The 17,064-nt window shown below is 43.1% G+C and overlaps 1 protein-coding gene across 1 annotated transcript in view; it reads right to left on the bottom strand.

The window, feature by feature from the left end:
* The window catches only part of Ipo7 (importin 7), a 39,793-nt gene extending 23,711 nt beyond the window's left edge, over nucleotides 1–16,082 (bottom strand). Inside the window, 4 exon segments of the mRNA XM_051149211.1 lie at nucleotides 1,486–1,644; nucleotides 3,945–4,098; nucleotides 7,215–7,296; nucleotides 15,856–16,082. Coding sequence (XP_051005168.1) covers nucleotides 1,486–1,644; nucleotides 3,945–4,098; nucleotides 7,215–7,296; nucleotides 15,856–16,008 — 548 coding nt within the window. The 5' untranslated portion in view covers nucleotides 16,009–16,082.
* Nucleotides 16,083–17,064: the final 982 nt, after the last annotated feature.

Here is a 17,064-nt window from a genome sequence, read left to right as displayed (position 1 = left end):
AGTCCAGGATGGCCAAGGCTACACACAGAGAAACCCTGTCTCGACAAACCAAAACAAAAAACAAACAAACAAACAAAAAAAACAAAAAAAAACCCCAAAAAAACAACTAAAGTGGCAGGGCCCACAAGAAGGCCCAAGGATGTTGTGATGACCCCAGTTCAGTTTCTGGAACCCATGTGATAAAAAGAGAAGTAACTTCTTCAAGTTGTCCTATGATCTAGGCATACATACTGTGGTGTGCATAAGAAGTCATAAAAGAGCCAAGGATACACAGAGAGACCCTGTCTCAAAAAACAACCAAACAAAAAAAGGAAGTTATTAAAAAACAAACAAGCAAACAAACAAACAAAAACCCAACAGAGGACTGGAGAGATGGCTCAGAGGTTAAGAGCACTGGCTGTTCTTCCAAAGATCCTGAGTTCAATTCCCAACAACCACATGATGGTTAATTTTCTGTTAAGATCTGGTCCCTCTTCTGTTGTACGGCACACAAAGCCAGGCACAAAAAGTGAGGCAGTAGTGGTAGCCGTCTTCGGTCTTAAAGGGAGGTGGATCTCTGCATTCTAGGTCAGCCAGGTCCACAAAGTAAGTCCAGGACAGTCAAGGATACACAGCCAGTACCACACAGAGAAACCCAGTCTTCAAAAACCATAACACCCATACACATGCACATAGACCCCAAACAAATAAAGAAACAAAAAGGGTTCTGACTGGAGAGATGGTTCAATAGCATGCACTGCTTTCACAAAAGATACAAATCTGATTCAACTTGCAACTGTCTATAACTCAAGCCACAGAGGATCCAACATCTCTGGCTTCCTAAGAGCACACACAAAACCATAATTAAAAATAAATGCGTGTATATGCATGTATGTATGTATATATAGATATGCATGTTTGTTAATTAAAAATGCAGACACCAGATGCCATTCTCTGGCCTCTGCACATATAGGACAGAAATACGCAGTCTAACAAACACTGTGGCTATCAGCATACATTATTAAATGATTATCATGGCTGCTGAGATGGCTCAAGCCTTTAATCCCAGCACTCAGCAGGCAGAGGCAAGTAGATTGCTGTGAGTTCAAGGCCAGCCTAGCCTATAATGTGAGCCCAGTATAGCCAAGGATACACAGAGAAACCCTATCTCAAATAAAATAAAATAAACGCTGGGCAGTGGTGGCGCACGCCTTTAATCTCAGAACTTGGGAGGCAGAGGCAGGCGGGTCTCTGTGAGTTCAAGGCCAGCCTGGTCTATAAAGACTGTCCAAGACAGGCAGGGCTGTGTTACACAGAGAAATCCTGTCTGGAAAAAACAAAAAACAAACAAACAAGAATAAGAATCCTACTTCAACAGGAAAATAAATTTAACATATAGTTCACCAATCTTCTTATACCGAAAGCAACTTTCTATGTTCAAAGTGACTTTTTCACAACTACTCCCATGTCTCAAACAATTTAGCTAGAATTAGGAGGGACACTTACTCATAATTTTTCACAAGCTGATAAAGGCAAAGAAGAATTCCCAGCCAACAAGCACTGTTATCAGACTGAAGATAAAAGCCAATCTTGTCCACAATGGCAGTCCACGGGCTTGGATAATCATGTTTGATGATATGATGAATGCATGTAGTAAGCTGTACCCTGAAGTCAAAACTCAACAGTAAGGAAAAGAAACCTAAGCTGGATAAGCACTTAACTAAATCAAAGAAAATGGGCTATTTCAACAAAGCCCATTTGCAAATAATCCATCAGGTATTTGGATACACATGAATACAGATAATTTAATATAACTCACACAGCAATAACTATCTTGTCCTACCAATTTAAAGGAAACCCAGCAGGGCACAGTGGTACACACCTTTATTCCCAGCACTGGGAGGCAGAGGCAGGTGGGTCACTGTGAGTTCCAGGCCAGCCTAGTTTCCAAATGGAGTTGAGGACAGCCAAAATTACACAAAGAAACCTTGTCTTGCAAAACAAACAAAGAAACCAACCAATAAATAAATAAATAAAGCCCAATAGCTGGGCGGTGGTGGTACATGCCTTGAATCTCAGCACCTCAGCACTCAGGAGGCATAGGCAGGTAGATTTCTGAGTTGAGGCCTGCCTGGTCTACAGAGTGAGTTCCAGGACAGCTGAGGATTCGATACACAGAGAAACCCTATCCAGGAAAGGGGAAAAAAAAAAAAAAAAAAGGAACCCTATAGCAGGGCAGTGGTGGTCATCCAAACCTGTTTTGCTCACACATATAATCCCAGAAAGCAGGAGATGGGACCAGTCTGAGGTACACAAGTCCTAGTAACAAAGGCCTTTTAGTTTTCACTGTAAAAAATATCAACCACACATACATTTGTAAAGTCAAACACTGGGCTTATACTTCTCAGGAAAAGTTTAGAGTTCAAGGCTGACCTGGATTACTAGGTTAAGCAGATCTAACAAGCTCCTTTCCAAAAATCCAAAAGTTAAGGGTCAAAAATGATGTAGTCAGTACAGTATTTGCTTTGCAAGCATGAAGGCCTGAGTTTGAGCCTCTAAAACCCATGGATCAAGTCAGTTGCAGCAACACACCTGTATAACCCTGTGCTGGGGAGACAGAGACAGTAAGATCCCTGAATCTTGCTGCCTAGCCAGCGTAGTCCAATCAATGAGCTCCGGGTTCAGTGAGAAACTCTATCTCAGAAATCTCAAAAAGTAGCAATTGAAGCAGACATTACAGACTTGCTTCCTACACAAAATAAATTGCACGGTCTTAGTCCTTATAAAGTAAGAGTACTAGCAGGCACAGATTAATCCAAGCACTCTGTGGGGCAGGTGGATCTCGAGTTCAAGTCCAGCCTGATATGTATGTTCCAGGGCAGACAGGGGAGTGATAAGGGTGCCTGGCCTGTCTGGCGTGAACAGGCCTTACTTCAATGCCTGCTCAGCAGAGGTGAAGTCTTCCAGACAACCTACACACTGTGAGACAGCGTTCTGTAGTTTTTCTTTCCCTCTTCTTTCTTCCTTTCTTGGTGCAGGAATAAAAGCTGGGGCAGCATATGATAGTCAAGTGTCCTCCTACTGAGCTCAGTCCTCAGTACTTGCCATTGTGACACAGAATTTTCTGCTGGTCATAAACTAACCATCCAAAAACAAAAACAAAACAAAACAAAACAAGCCAGGCTTGGTGGCCCAAACCTTTAATCCCAGCACTCAGGAGGCAGAGGCAGAGGCAGAGCAGGCGGATCTCTGTGAGATTGAGGCCAGCCTGGTCTACGAAGCAAGTCCAGACAGCCAAAGCTACACAGAGAAACCCTGTCTTGAAAAACCAAAAACAAAATAAACTGACCATCACCCCACCTCTGCCTCTGAGATGCTGGATTACAGCCATGTAACACTAAATCGGACTCTACCATTTTCTTCATTCTTATCTGATTATATTATGTTCCACAAGTTTTATATAAATTTTTTTTTTTTTTTTTTTTTTGGTTTTTCGAGACAGGGTTTCTCTGTGTAGCCTTGGCCATCCTGGACTCACTTTGTAGACCAGGCTGGCCTCGAACTCACAGCGATCCGCCTGCTTCTGCCTCCCGAGTGCTGGGATTAAAGGCATGCGCCACCACGCCCGGCTCTTATATAAAATTTTATAAACATAAATTTCAATTGCAATGCAAGGAATCTAAGTACATTCTACAATACATGTGCTGTATTATTATGCTATAAAAATGACAGGTAGAGTGCCTTTAATTGACAGGTAGAGTGCCTTTAATTCTAGCACTCAGTATATGGAGGTAGACAGCTCTCTGAGTTCAAGGCCAGCCTGTCTACAAAGTAAGACCATGTCTCCAAGTAATAAATAAATAAACAAACAATTTAAATGGTTCTATGTTCTGGAAAAAGAAAATTTAAAAGAGACACCCACAAAGCATACATCTGTAACAATGGGTAAATTTCAATAAACATACCTGATAAGCTCAGGTGAGTGGATAATGGCTTCTACAATATTTTCTCTAATGCAATGTCGGTCTTCTTCTGGAATCGTGTATGGGGAGATGTCCCCTGGTGTGGCTTCTCGATCAGGCCAATACTGTGTTATCATATTTTTCAAATAAATAACACCTAAAACATAGACCATCCATAAAATAATGCTTACTGTAAAACAGAGAGAATACCTCTTGGGAATATCAGTATTGGGAAGAAATTCTAAGCAAGGTAATAACCAATTATTTCATGTCAAAAATCAAACACATATTTACTACCAGCTGTAGGCATTACCCACAAAAATCCCTAAAAATACAGCCCAAGAGAACCCAGCAAATAAACAGTATAAAAAATGATTTTGGCACAAAATTATAATCTAAATAAAACCCTACAGATCAAACCATACAAATACGTTCCTACAACTAATCATATGAACGTGATAACATGTTTTATCATTAAAAATAAACCTCATAGAGCCAGGCGTGGTGGTGCACGCCTTTAATCCCAGCACTAGGGAGGCAGAGGCCAGTGGATTGGTGAGTTCGAGGCCAGCCTGGTGTACAAAGCAAGTCCAGGACAGCCAAGGCTACACAAAGAAACCCGGTCTAAAAAACAAACAAACAAAAGACAAAAGCCTGGTGTGGTAGCACACACCTTTAATCCCAGCACTTGGGAGGCAGAGGCAGGCAGATCACTGAGTTCCAAGCCAGCCTGATCTACAAAGAGTTTAGGACAGCCCAGATAACAAGAGAAACCCTGTCTCAAAAAACCAAGCAAAAACCAAAACAGAACAAAAAAACCCAATAATAGCTGGACATTCTCTCCTATGAAGTTCTTAAAAAATTAAATTAGGGGGGCTGGGCGTGGTGGCCCAGCCTTTAATCCCAGCACTAGGGGAGGCAGAGGCAGGTGGATTTCTGTTCTATAAAGTTAAGTCCAGGACAGCCAAGGCTATCACACAGAGAAACCCTGTCTTGAAAAAAACCCAAAAAACCCATAATATATTAAAGTTCACAACATCTAAATCCATATTCCTATCACATAACACTTCAAATTTTTATTATTTTATGAGAAAATTTAATGTGCTCAAAAAACCATAGGTTAGCATCTGCCAGGCACCACACTGCCGCTACCTTTGCGCACAGCTGTCTGCTTTAACAAGCAGATGCTGCAGTATGACGTAAATCGCTAACAAGGCTTTACTCAGCCATCTGGGAACGTGGGCTACAAATGTGTGACATAAAATTGATTGCTAAATTCTGTATAAGCCTAGCTTTCTGATTGGAAAATTTGACCTGAAATCCCACGCCCGTTAAAGAAAGGTAACTGAATTTAATTAAGGGGTTGGAGAGATGGCTGAGGTTAAGAGCACTGACTGCTCTTCCAGAGGTCCTACGTTAAATTTCCAGCAACCACATGGTAGTTCACTACCATCTATAATGTGATCTAATGCCCTCTTCTGGCATTCAGGCATACATGAGGCAGAACCCTAAATATGTAATAAATAAACCTTTAAAAAAGAATTTAATTAATATTTAAAGTATTAAAAGAAAAACTAAGTTGGGCGTGGTAGCGCCTTTAACCCCAGCACACCTGTAATCCAGCACTCAGAGAGGTAGAGGCCAGTAGATCTCTGTGAGTTCGAGGCCAGCCTGGTCTACAAAGAAAGTCCAGGACAGCCAAGGCCACACGAGAAGCCCTGTCTCAAAAAATCAAAAAGAAAAAAACATAGCAAGAAAAACTAAACTACACCTATAATAAAAGACATAGGGCTGACATATTCTAGATTATCACTACTATATAATTAATTTAATTCCTCCCAACACACAGCAAGAGTAAAATTAGGACCTGACAATGCTCACTCTGTCTGAGTATTTCTTTCCATTATAATGAACCCAGGAATCAAATGAATACTGATTTATTTGACTTGGTATGTGAAAGTTTTCATTATGACAAACAACCTGAAAACTACAGTTCAGATATATCAGGATTCAGTCTACCCCAAAATGCACTATGAAACCCAAATGAACTCATCATTCAAAGCCTGGCAGATCAAGTACCGAATACCGTACATCAGAATTTCAATTAGCCCAAGATGTCACCTTAATATTAATGACTACATTGTAAAGTTACATTAAGTTCATGAGAAGGAAGTTGGTTAGTTGGCCTGTCTATTCATCCATCTGTCATAGTGTTAGGGATAGAACACAGGGTCTTAAACACACTAATGTATGCTCTACCACTGAAGTGCTTGAATCCCAATTACATTGTTTAATTGCTCCCATTTTATACATATTAAATAATTACCCAGTATAATCTAGTCTGACATGTAAGAAGATTTTTTTTTTTTTAACACATTATAGTCTTGATTTTATACACTGGAAGACTAGTTAAAAATTGGGAATTAAAGGCTATGTAAGTCCCAGGCGTTGGTGGCAAACACCTTTAATCCTAGCATTGGGGAGACAGAGGCAGGCAGATCTCTGTGAGTTCAAGGCCAGCCTAGTCTACAAAGTGAGTCCAGGACAGCCAAGGCTACAGAGAAACCCTGTCTCAAAAAACAAAAACAAAAAAAGACTATGTAAGCTTCCTTTGAGCTGGAGTTACAGGCAACTGTGGTAATAATAAAACAAAAATCTTTAAAAGAAGAACATAGGAAGGCTCAGAGGTTAAGAGCACTGGCCATTGCTGCTCTTTCAGAGTCTCAAGTTTAATTCCCAGCATCCAAATGATGGCTCTGAACCATCTTAACTCCTGTTCAAGGGAATGTGATGACCTTTACTGTCCTCCAGACAAAAAGGTTGCAAAAACATCTGTAAGCATAAATAAAGCTTTTTGAAAAAATGAAGTATCCAACCAATTTCCCCTTTACGGCTGGAAAAATGGCTCAGAAGTTAAGAGGACTGGTAGCTCTTCCAAAGGACCTGGGCTCAATTATTAGCAGCCACAACAGCAGCTCACAACAGCCCCACCCTCTGCTGGCCTTGGCGCAGTAGGTACACACAGTACACAGACATATATGTGTGTAACACCCATAAGCCTACAATGAAAATAAATAAATCTCATCTTTTTTCCTTTAAAACCGTACCAAAGTATCAAGACACTTGCTGGTGTTATAAACACCAAAAGTAAATGGATTCTCAGGGAAGTAAATTACCAGAGGCCACCTCATGATACTTCTGCTATTTCATTAACATACCTTTCAATTGATATATTTTGTTTGTGCACTCAAGGAAATAATTCAAGAAACTTGCCTGCCTGTCTCACAGGTAAATCCAGTTGTTCTGACATAGTAATCTGGAGCAGTGTTGAAACAAAATTCAGAGACTTGTGTGCCTACAAACAAGCAAACAAAAAAGACTTTACATTTCTGTAAATGAACATATTTTTATATACTTACAGACAGTCTCACTATATAGCCCAGGCAAGCCTTGAACTCACCCTCCTCCTTCTCTGCCTTCTCTGCACTGAGATTACTGGGTATGCCAAAGGCTTACTCTCTATTTTCTGCTGTTTTATAAAGGTATATTATTTATAGAAACCGACTCCTTAAAATAATTGTATTGTGCTGGGTACAGTACACCTTTAATCCCAGCTCTCAGGAGAGCTGAAACAGGAAGATGAGGCCAGCCAGAGCTATGTAGTAAGAGACAGTATCAGAAAAACAATGGACTCAGATGCAGCTCAGCTGGCCCAGAGATTACCTAACACATCAAAAGCCCTGGATCTGATCCCTGGCATCTCTTAAATTAGGGTGATGGTGCATACCTGCAATCCAGCACTCGGGAGGAGGCGGGAAAATCAGAACTCTAACCCTCACAACCATTCACTAACACCCGTTCCAGGAGATCACAACCTTCTTCTGGTCTCCAAGGACACTGTATTGTGTAGTACACTCCTACATATAAAATAAAAACTTGAGGGGGGGTGGCAGCGGAGGTTGGAAACAGGGTTTCTCTGTGTAACACGCCTGGCTGTCCTGGAACTCCGTCTGTAGACTAGAATGGCCTCCAACTCACAGAGATCCACCTGCCTCTGCCTTCCCACCCCCCACCCTTTTTTTTTTTTTTTCCAGTTTTTCAAGACAGGGTTTCTCTGTGTAGCCTTGGGTGTCTTAGACTCGCTTTGTAGACTAGGCTGGCCTCAGACTGAGATCCACTTGCCTCCATCTCCTAAGTAGTAAAAGGCGTGCACCACCACACCCAGCCATAAAAACAATTTTAAAAGATAATTGGAAGCCTGGCACAGTGGCACATTGCTATAATTCCAGCTCTCAAAGAGGCAGAGGCAGAGGCAGGCAGATTGCTGTGAGTTCGGGACTAGCCTGCAGAATCAGTCCAGACAACCAAGGCTACACAGAGAAATCAAGTGGGGAGGGGGGATGACTGGGTCTGAAGAGATGGCTCCAGCTACTCTTCCAAAGAACCTGGCATTGTTACCACCTGAATGGAGCCTCACAATCACCAATCCGGGGATCTAACGTCCACTCTGGCCTCCGCAAACACCAGAAAAGCAGAGTAGACATACATACATGCCAGCAAAACAATCATGCACATAAATATTTGTAAATGATGTATTAAAAAAAATGAGCTGGGTATAGTGGCACAACCTCTATTCCCAGCACTTGAGAGGCAGAGGAAGGTGGATTGCTGTGGATTCGAGGCCAGCCTGGTCTATAAAGGGAGTCCATGACCCCCAGGACTACACAGAGAAACCCTGTCTCAAAAACCATAAATAACTATAAACCATAATAATGTTATGGTATTAAGTCACCACAGTAGTAGGGTTAAGAGCAGGATGAGCATTTCCACTGTACCCATCTTGCTTTCATCAAATAGCAGTAAGATGTACATGCTTTCCCACTAGAACAGTTAGTTGACTTTAGGAAGTACTTAAGAGACCAAAAGCCCACTTTAAAAGCCTCATTAAGGTGCCACTGATCAAACTATCCACCCACTACAATTGACAGCACTCAGGAACACTCGGGAGGCAGAGGCAGGATTGCTGTGAGTTCCGGGCCAGCCTGGTCAACAAAGCAAGTCCAGGACACCAAAGACACACAGAGAAACCCTGTCTCGCAAAAACAAAACAAACAAAAATCTCCAAACAAACAAAAACATATAATAATAAGAATTAAGACTTATTAATGAGGGCTGGAGAGATGGCTCAGAGGTTAAAAAGACTGTCTGCTCTTCCAAAGGTCCTGAGTTCAATTTCCAGCAACCACATGGTGGCTCACAACCATCTATAATGAGATTTGGTGCCCTCTTCTGGTGTGCAGGTGTACATGTGGGCAGAACACTGTGTACATGATAATAAATAAATCTTAAAAAATACTGATTAATGAGAGAAACCCTGTCTCAAAAAACAAAACAAAACAAAAATCAGACTTCCTTCTCCAGGGTCTAACCCAATAAATGGATGGAATAGGGACTAGATAACCCAGAACCAAAACCACAAACATTGCATGTTCTCTTTATCTGAGGATCCTAGGCCCAAATCTTCAAATGTGAGCACCCTGGAGTAGCTGTAGAAAGCAGGATAATGAAAAAGGACCATCACTATGGGGAGGGTGTAATATAATAACAGTATACAAACAATCTGACCTGGGAAATGGGAAAGAGGGGCCTCTAATTAGGGGACGGTGAGGAAGATAAATACAGAAGAGAGTAAAAACAACAGTAAAGATGTTTTTAAAAAAGACACAAGGAATCATAAAGCTAACCACCTTAAAAAATGATTCAAGGGGCTGGAGAGATGGCTCAGTGGTTAAGAGCACTGGCTGCTCTTCCAGAGGTCCTGAGTTCAATTCTCAGCACCCACATGGTGGCTCACACCATCTGTAATGTGATCTGATGCCCTCTTCTGGCCTGCAGGTGTACATGCAGGCAGAGCTCTGTATACATAATAATAAATTTAAAAAAAAAAAAAATGATTCAATAGCAGGATGTGGTAGCTCACACCTTTAATTCCAACACAATTGCAAGGCAGAGGTAAGCGGGATCTCTTTGAGTTTGAGGCTAGCCTGGTCTACAAAGAGAGTTCCAGGACAGCCAAGGCTATATGGAGAAACCCTATCTCGGAAAAAAAACATACAAGCAAAAAGAACCTATAATACACAGAAGTAGTCCGTACATAAATATACATATATAGTTTATCTGGGCTCCCTCCAACAGCCAAAGACCATTCAACAAAAAACTAACACCAAAGCTGGGCTTGGTGGCACAAACCTTTATTCTCAGCACTCTGGGGAGGCAGAGGCAGGCATTTCTGAGTTTGAGGACAGCCTGGTCTACAAAGTGAGTTCCAAGACAACCAGGGCGGTTATACAGAGAAAGTCTGTCTCCAAAAACCAAACAAACAAAAATCTCTAACACTAGGCAAGAGAAACCTCATACACACACACACACCAGACCCCTGAAACCTGAAAGGATTTCTCTGTGTAGCCTTGTAGTTTCTCTCCTGTCCTGAAAGGAACTCTGTAAACCAGGCTAACCTGAAAGGTCCCCCTTCCTTTGCCTCCCTAGGGGGGGACTAAGGCCTCTTGAGTTGCTGGTCAGAGTTAGACTCTGGGAGAAGACACTTCCAGAATATTACACATACTGTTGCCCTTGGTTGTCCACAAAAGGTGGTGATTAGTCCCTGTTGGTCCTCCCTGAGGACTGGCTTTCATGGTACATAAGACACCATGCAAGCTGCCAAAGGAGAGAAGCAACCCACAGTCCTACCCAGCTAGATTGCCTATGAATTACTACAATGGCAAGCAGGGCATGATAACCTCAAGGGTGCAATAATGGCACATATACCTTGGTGGTAACCAGGAGCTCTCTAATTGGACTTAAGATCTTCTCTACTGGGCTGGAGAGATGGCTCAGAGGTTAAAAGCACTGGTTGCTCTTCCAGAGGTCCTGAGTTCAATTCCCAGCAACCACATGGTGGCTCACAACCATTTCTAATGGGATACGTTCTCTCTTAGGATGGCATCGAGACAGAACATTCATCCACATAAAATACATCAATAAACAAAATTTTTTAAAAATCTTCTCTACAAGAAGGAAACTATGCTTGGTACTGAAAACCTCACCAACTGCCCAAGGATAATCAAGTCATAGATCGTGGAGGAGAGCCTACATCCACCACTTCGCTACACCCTTAAGTCTCACCAATACAACTACCTAAACTCAAACTGAACCAGGACAAATCCTAGACAAAGAACCACAGGCAACTAAGGGATGTTAAAAGTGGGAAAAATCTTTTCCAGGGAAGATCACATCAATTGGTTATCCACTATGAAATGGTCAGCGCTGAAAACATACATACACGGGCTGTACACGCCTTTAATCCCAGCACTCGGAGGCAGAGGCAGGTGGATCTCTGTGAGTTTGAGGCCAGTCTGGTCTACAGAGCAAGTCCAGGACAGTCAAGGCTACACATAGAAGCCCTGTCTCAAAAAAAGAAAAGAAAAAGAAGAAGAAGAAGAAGAAGAAGAAGAAGAGGAGGAGGAGGAGGAGGAGGAGGAGGAGGAGGAGGAGGTCATAAGCCAGGCGTAGTGGTGCACACTTTTTTTTGTTTTGTTTTTTTGAAACAGGGTCTCTCTGTGTAGCCTTGGCTATTCTGGACTCCCTTTGTAGACCAGGCTGGCCTTGAACTCACAGTGATCTGCCTGCCTCTGCCTCCCGAGTGCTGGGATTAAAGGCGTGCACCACCACGCCCGGCCTTGGTGGTGCACACTTTTAATCAACACTGGAGAGGTGAGTTTGAGGCGAACCTGTCTCAAAAAACCAAACAAAAAAATCCAAAATGTTATTTGCCACATAAGCACTCAAGATTCCCCTTAAATAATTAAATATTGTCTACTGTAAATTAATACTCTCATGTTAATGCACCTACACACACACACACACATATATATAATATACAGTAGGTAAAAATATAATTTTTTCTCCTAATTTAAAGACAAAGAACTGTCAGGACAGCCAAGGCTAACAGAGAAACCTTGTCTGGGGCGGGGCGGGGACAGGGGGAGAGACAAACGAAACCAAAAAAAAACAAAAAACTGGGCAGTGGTGGCACACACCTTTAATCTCAGCATTCCAGAGGCAGAGGGATCTCTGTGAGTTCGAGGCCACAGAGAAAAAAAGAAATTGGGGACTGGAAAGATGGGTTAGTGGTTAAGAGTACCAGCTGCTCTGTTCCTCTACAGGTCCTGAGTTCAATTCCCAGAAACAGTAGCTCACAACCATCTATAATGAGATCTGATGCCTTCTTCTAGTGTGCAGATGTGCATGTAAACAAAAACACTCATATGCATAAAACCTTTAAGTAAATGCTAAAAAAAAAAAAAAAACACTGCTCAATAAATACATACCAATTAGTCTCCAAAATATGGCACCCAAATGACGTTAAGTGTTGAGTTGCCATGCCTCACCAGAAATCTATTTTATAGATTAAAAATGAGCATTCTAGATGGCTCAGTGGTGAAGAACACTGGTTGGTTTCCAGAGGACCCTGGGGTTCAACATCTAACAAGTATACTGTAGCTCACAAGCATTTATAATTCCAGTCCTGGGCGATGTAATGCTGTTTTCTAGCCTGAAGAAAAGCAGGCACATACGTGGTACAGACATACATAATGTCAAAATACCCATAGACACAATATATTAAGTATTCTTTAAGGAAATGTGTTTAAGTTTAATTTATTTGTGTAGGAGTGCTCTGCCTTCATGTTTATGTCTGTACCATATGCTCCCAGGGGCTGAGGAGGTCAGAAGAAGGTTTCAGATCAGCTGGGAACCAAACCTGGATCCTCTGGAAGAGTAACAAGGTCTCTTAATTACTGAGCCATCTCTCCAGTCCAAATGGATGGTCTAAACTCTTCTATTTAGGTTCTTCTGTCTTGAATTCATCAAATATTTCCTGTGTCTATTATATGCCAGTCACTATGTGCCTCGAACTCTGTCAATGTTCCTATCAATGATGCTACCATATAGTGACTTCAGTGTGCAAACAACCATTTCAACTGAGATAGAAGGACTAAGGCAGGAGCAGACAGAGGCAGGGAACAAACTCTAGGCTTCTTCAACCCCCCCCCCCCAGACAGGGTTTCTCTGTGTAGTCTTGGCTGTCCTGGACTCACTTTGTAGACCAGGCTGGCCTTGAACTCGGCAATCTGCCTGCCTCTGCCTATGAAGTGCTGGGATTAAAGGCGTGTGCCACCATGCCCAGCATATGCAGTTCAAATAACTTCAAGGGCTTATTGATGCCATTTCCCTAGGTTTTTACATCCACCACTCCCTTAAACCTCACAACACAATTGCAGGTACTATTTCATCACACACAGCGAAGCCTGCACTAAGATTCCACATAGACTCTTCTTCATCTTTTCCCTCCTTTGGTTTTCAAGACAGGGAGTCTCTGTGTAGACTTGGTTGTCCTGGAGTCACATTGTAGACCACGCTGGCCTTGAACTTGCAGCAATCCCTAGTGCTATGATAAAATGCTTGCATCAACACCCAGCTCTTAAACAGTATATAAAACAGCTGTTTACAGAGCATTTACAATGCACTAGACTTTAAAGATTCAAAGTACAGAGGTCTCATGCCATAACTCAGCAGCACACAGGCTAATATGTAAATATTAGCCATTTTACATAAGAGACTTGACCATTGTTGATATCCTTAGGAAGATATATTGTTGCTTGGAGAAGACTATAAAGAATTTTTAGCCGGGCGTGGTGGTGCACGCCTTTAATCCCAGCACTCGAGAGGCAGAGGCAGGCGGATCGCTGCGAGTTCGAAGCCAGCCTGGTCTACAAAGTGAGTCCAGGATGGCCAAGGCTACAGAGAAACCCTGTCTCAAAAAACAAAAAAAAAAAGAATTTTTGTTTTGTTTTGGTTTTTGAGACAGCCTTTAATCCCAGCACTTGGGAGGCAGAGACAGGCTGTGAGTTTCAAGACCAGCCTGGTCTGGTCTACACAGGGAAATCCAGTCTCAAAACCAAAAACTTTCAGGTTTTCTAGGCTTATTTTATTGTAAAGAAACAAGGCCGAGGCCCAGGATGGCTACAAACTCCTAAGCAATCCTCCTGCCTCATCCTTCTACGTGCTGAGATTCGAGGTGTGATCCACCACACAAGGCTTGGTTTTCTAGCCTTATTACATTACAACATGATTGAAGGGACAGTCGGCTTCACCTTCCCATTTTCATCCCAATAGAAGGCCTTACTTACCAAAGGGACTTTGGGTCTAAAATTTTGAGCATACTATGCTCCTTAGCAGATGGTTTCATTTACAAAAAAAAAAAAATACTTACCTTTTCATTCTGAAACAACTCAAGTTTACCTGAGCTGTAGGTGATCTTGTGAACTGTACATTCCTTGAGGGCAGGAATATCTAGTACAACACAATAAACTTCAGCTGCTCAATTAGTAGTCTCCCTAATGTTTCCTTTAAGCAAATGCATTGAAATTTCTTTTAAACAGGGCTGGAGAGATGACTCAGTAGTTAAGAGCATTAGCTGCTCTTCTAGAGGACCCAAGTTCAATTCCCAGCACACACATGACAGCTCACAACTGTCTGTATCTCAAATTCCAATGGATCGGACTCCTTCACACAGACATATATGTAGGCCAAACAACAAAGGTACATAAAAATAAATAAATGCTTTCTTTATACAGGTTTCATATTAATATATTAACAGATATTAATATTGGATATGTATATATGCATCTAATATGTTTGTGGTTTTATATTATATAATGTTAATGTATTAACATATTATATAAAATATATGCTATATAATATTAGCACACATAGCGTGTATATATACATTTATATGTATATATTAAACTTCACCAATACTGAGACTCAGTATACCAAGATAGTTGTTCGAAAGTTACAGAGCCCTTCTTATGAACCTCCTAAATTCTTACTAATAAGTAAAACTGCAGTGTTCAGAAACAAAAAATGATGAAATCAGTACAGTGGACAATCCATGCAACGCTACTGTTTTCCAAACTACTGTCCTCAAAACGAATGGGAGGGAGAGAAACCAACTCTTCACAAACGTAGCATATGAAACATCTGCAGGCTGACTTACATTATCTCATATGACCATCACAGCAACCCTGTGGCCTAATTTCATGAATGAGTAAAAACTCAACATCAGGAGAGGTTAGGAGACTTGCCCAAGGTCACTCTAGAAATCAGTGAGGCAGCTATACCTAGAAGGTCGCACTTCATCTGACCCTTCCATCACCCCGCCTCCCAGCTGTGGCACTGTGACAGTAGGAGAGCGGGGATCGCACTAGGTAACCTGCACTACCCCTGCCCTACCAAGGAGGTGCAGACTTACACCTGAAATCTGTCCCTAGCAGCTCGCCGGCGGCGAGAAGAAAGTTGTACCCGACAGGCAGGTCACGGATCGGCCCGGAGCAGAGCTGAGACAGGGTTGACAGGCGCAGCCCTCAATGGACCAGCTAGCCTTCCCAGGAGCCCTGGCCGAGCCGGCGCCGGCAAGACCGGTCTGGTACACGTCGCGACATCCTCCTAGTGAGTTTCGTCCCCCTCCCGGGAGCAGGGAATAGGCTAGGAGTGCGCCAGAAGGCGGCGGGCCACCCGATCCGGCCATGTGTCCCGACCGTCACGCCCGCCTAGCCCGGCCGGCTCTTCACACCCAGACTGCAGCCAGAGGCCCACTCGGGAAGCCGACCGAGAGGCGGCCTGGCCGCCGCGGCCCCACAGCGAGGCGCCCGAGCCTGGCACGGCGGGCAGCTCTCCAACCCACCCCTCCAAATGGTCCCGTAGGTGACGCCGTCCGCGCCCCCGGCCAGGCCCGGAAGAAGGTTCGGCCTGCCGGTCCACCAGCCCACAGCAGCCGCTAGCCGGTCGTCCTTACTTCATTGAGCTGGCGCTCCGCGGCCTCGCGCAGGGCTGGGTCCATGGTGCCCCGTAGGGCCTCGATGATGGTGTTGGGATCCATCGCCGCGCGGTCGGTCAATCGGGACACCGGTGCTACTGAGCCAGAAATAGCGCCACTCACTGCGCACATGGACCGGCCGCGCTCCGCAGCGGCAACCGGCGCGAAAGGAAAGAGAAGCGCCAAGGCCCCGGATAGAACCTTCTCGCCTCGGCGTGGAGGCGGGAGATGCTCCGGCTACTTCCTGTCAGAGCACCCGCGGAGCACCTTGGGAGATGTAGTCCGCAAACGCAGGCACGGCTCACGTGGCTGGCTCCGGAAAATCGTCCCCTGTTGAAAGAGAAAACATTCAAATGCCATGGAAAGAAAAGTAAAACAATGACAATGACTTATATTATATCCTAAGAGGAGTCCAAGCAATATGTGAGGCAATTCGTTGTTACTAACTGTATAATTAAAAGAAATTTGTTTTGTTTTTTGAGACAGGCATGCTAAGTAGCCAAAGATGACCTGAACTTGCTGCAATGCCACTGTCTCAACCTCTCAAGTGGAACTTTATGAAAATAATTTAAGATATAATTCTAAATGCCATAAAAACTGTTCCACTCTGACTCACTAATCTCATTTGTCAGATTTTATCCTAAGAAAACCTGTGGTAAAAAGGATTGAATGTGGTTTGTGTGTGAAATATATCAATTTAAATATCTGTAACCTACAATATACTGGTTGTCTTAATGATAATATAAGACAAGCTGGCGATGGTGGCGCATGCTTTTAATGCCAGCACTTAGGCAGCAGAGGCAGGCAGATCTCTCTGTGAGTTCGAGGCCAGCCTGGTCTACAGAGTTCCAGGACAGCCGTAGCTACACAGAGAAACCCTGTCTCAAAAAACAAAACAACAACAAAATAAGAATAAAAATGGCCTGGGGTGGTAGCACATGCTGTCTCCATGCAGGGGAATCTGCACTCTGCATTGTCTACATTGCTGTCTTTCTGCAGCTCTTCTGTGAGTCCTGCCTTCCATTTGGAAGTCTCTCTCTCTCTCTCTTTTTTTAAAAAAGATTTATTTATTTATTATGTATACAGTGCTCTGCCCGCATGCCAGAAGAGGACACCAGATTGCATTATAGATGTTTGTGAGCCACCATGTGTTTGCTGAGAATTGCACTCAGAACCTTTGGAAGAACA

Source organism: Acomys russatus, chromosome 7, assembly GCF_903995435.1.
Source record: "Acomys russatus chromosome 7, mAcoRus1.1, whole genome shotgun sequence".
Taxonomy (NCBI): domain Eukaryota; kingdom Metazoa; phylum Chordata; class Mammalia; order Rodentia; family Muridae; genus Acomys; species Acomys russatus.
This window is presented reverse-complemented; position numbering and strand designations above follow the sequence as displayed.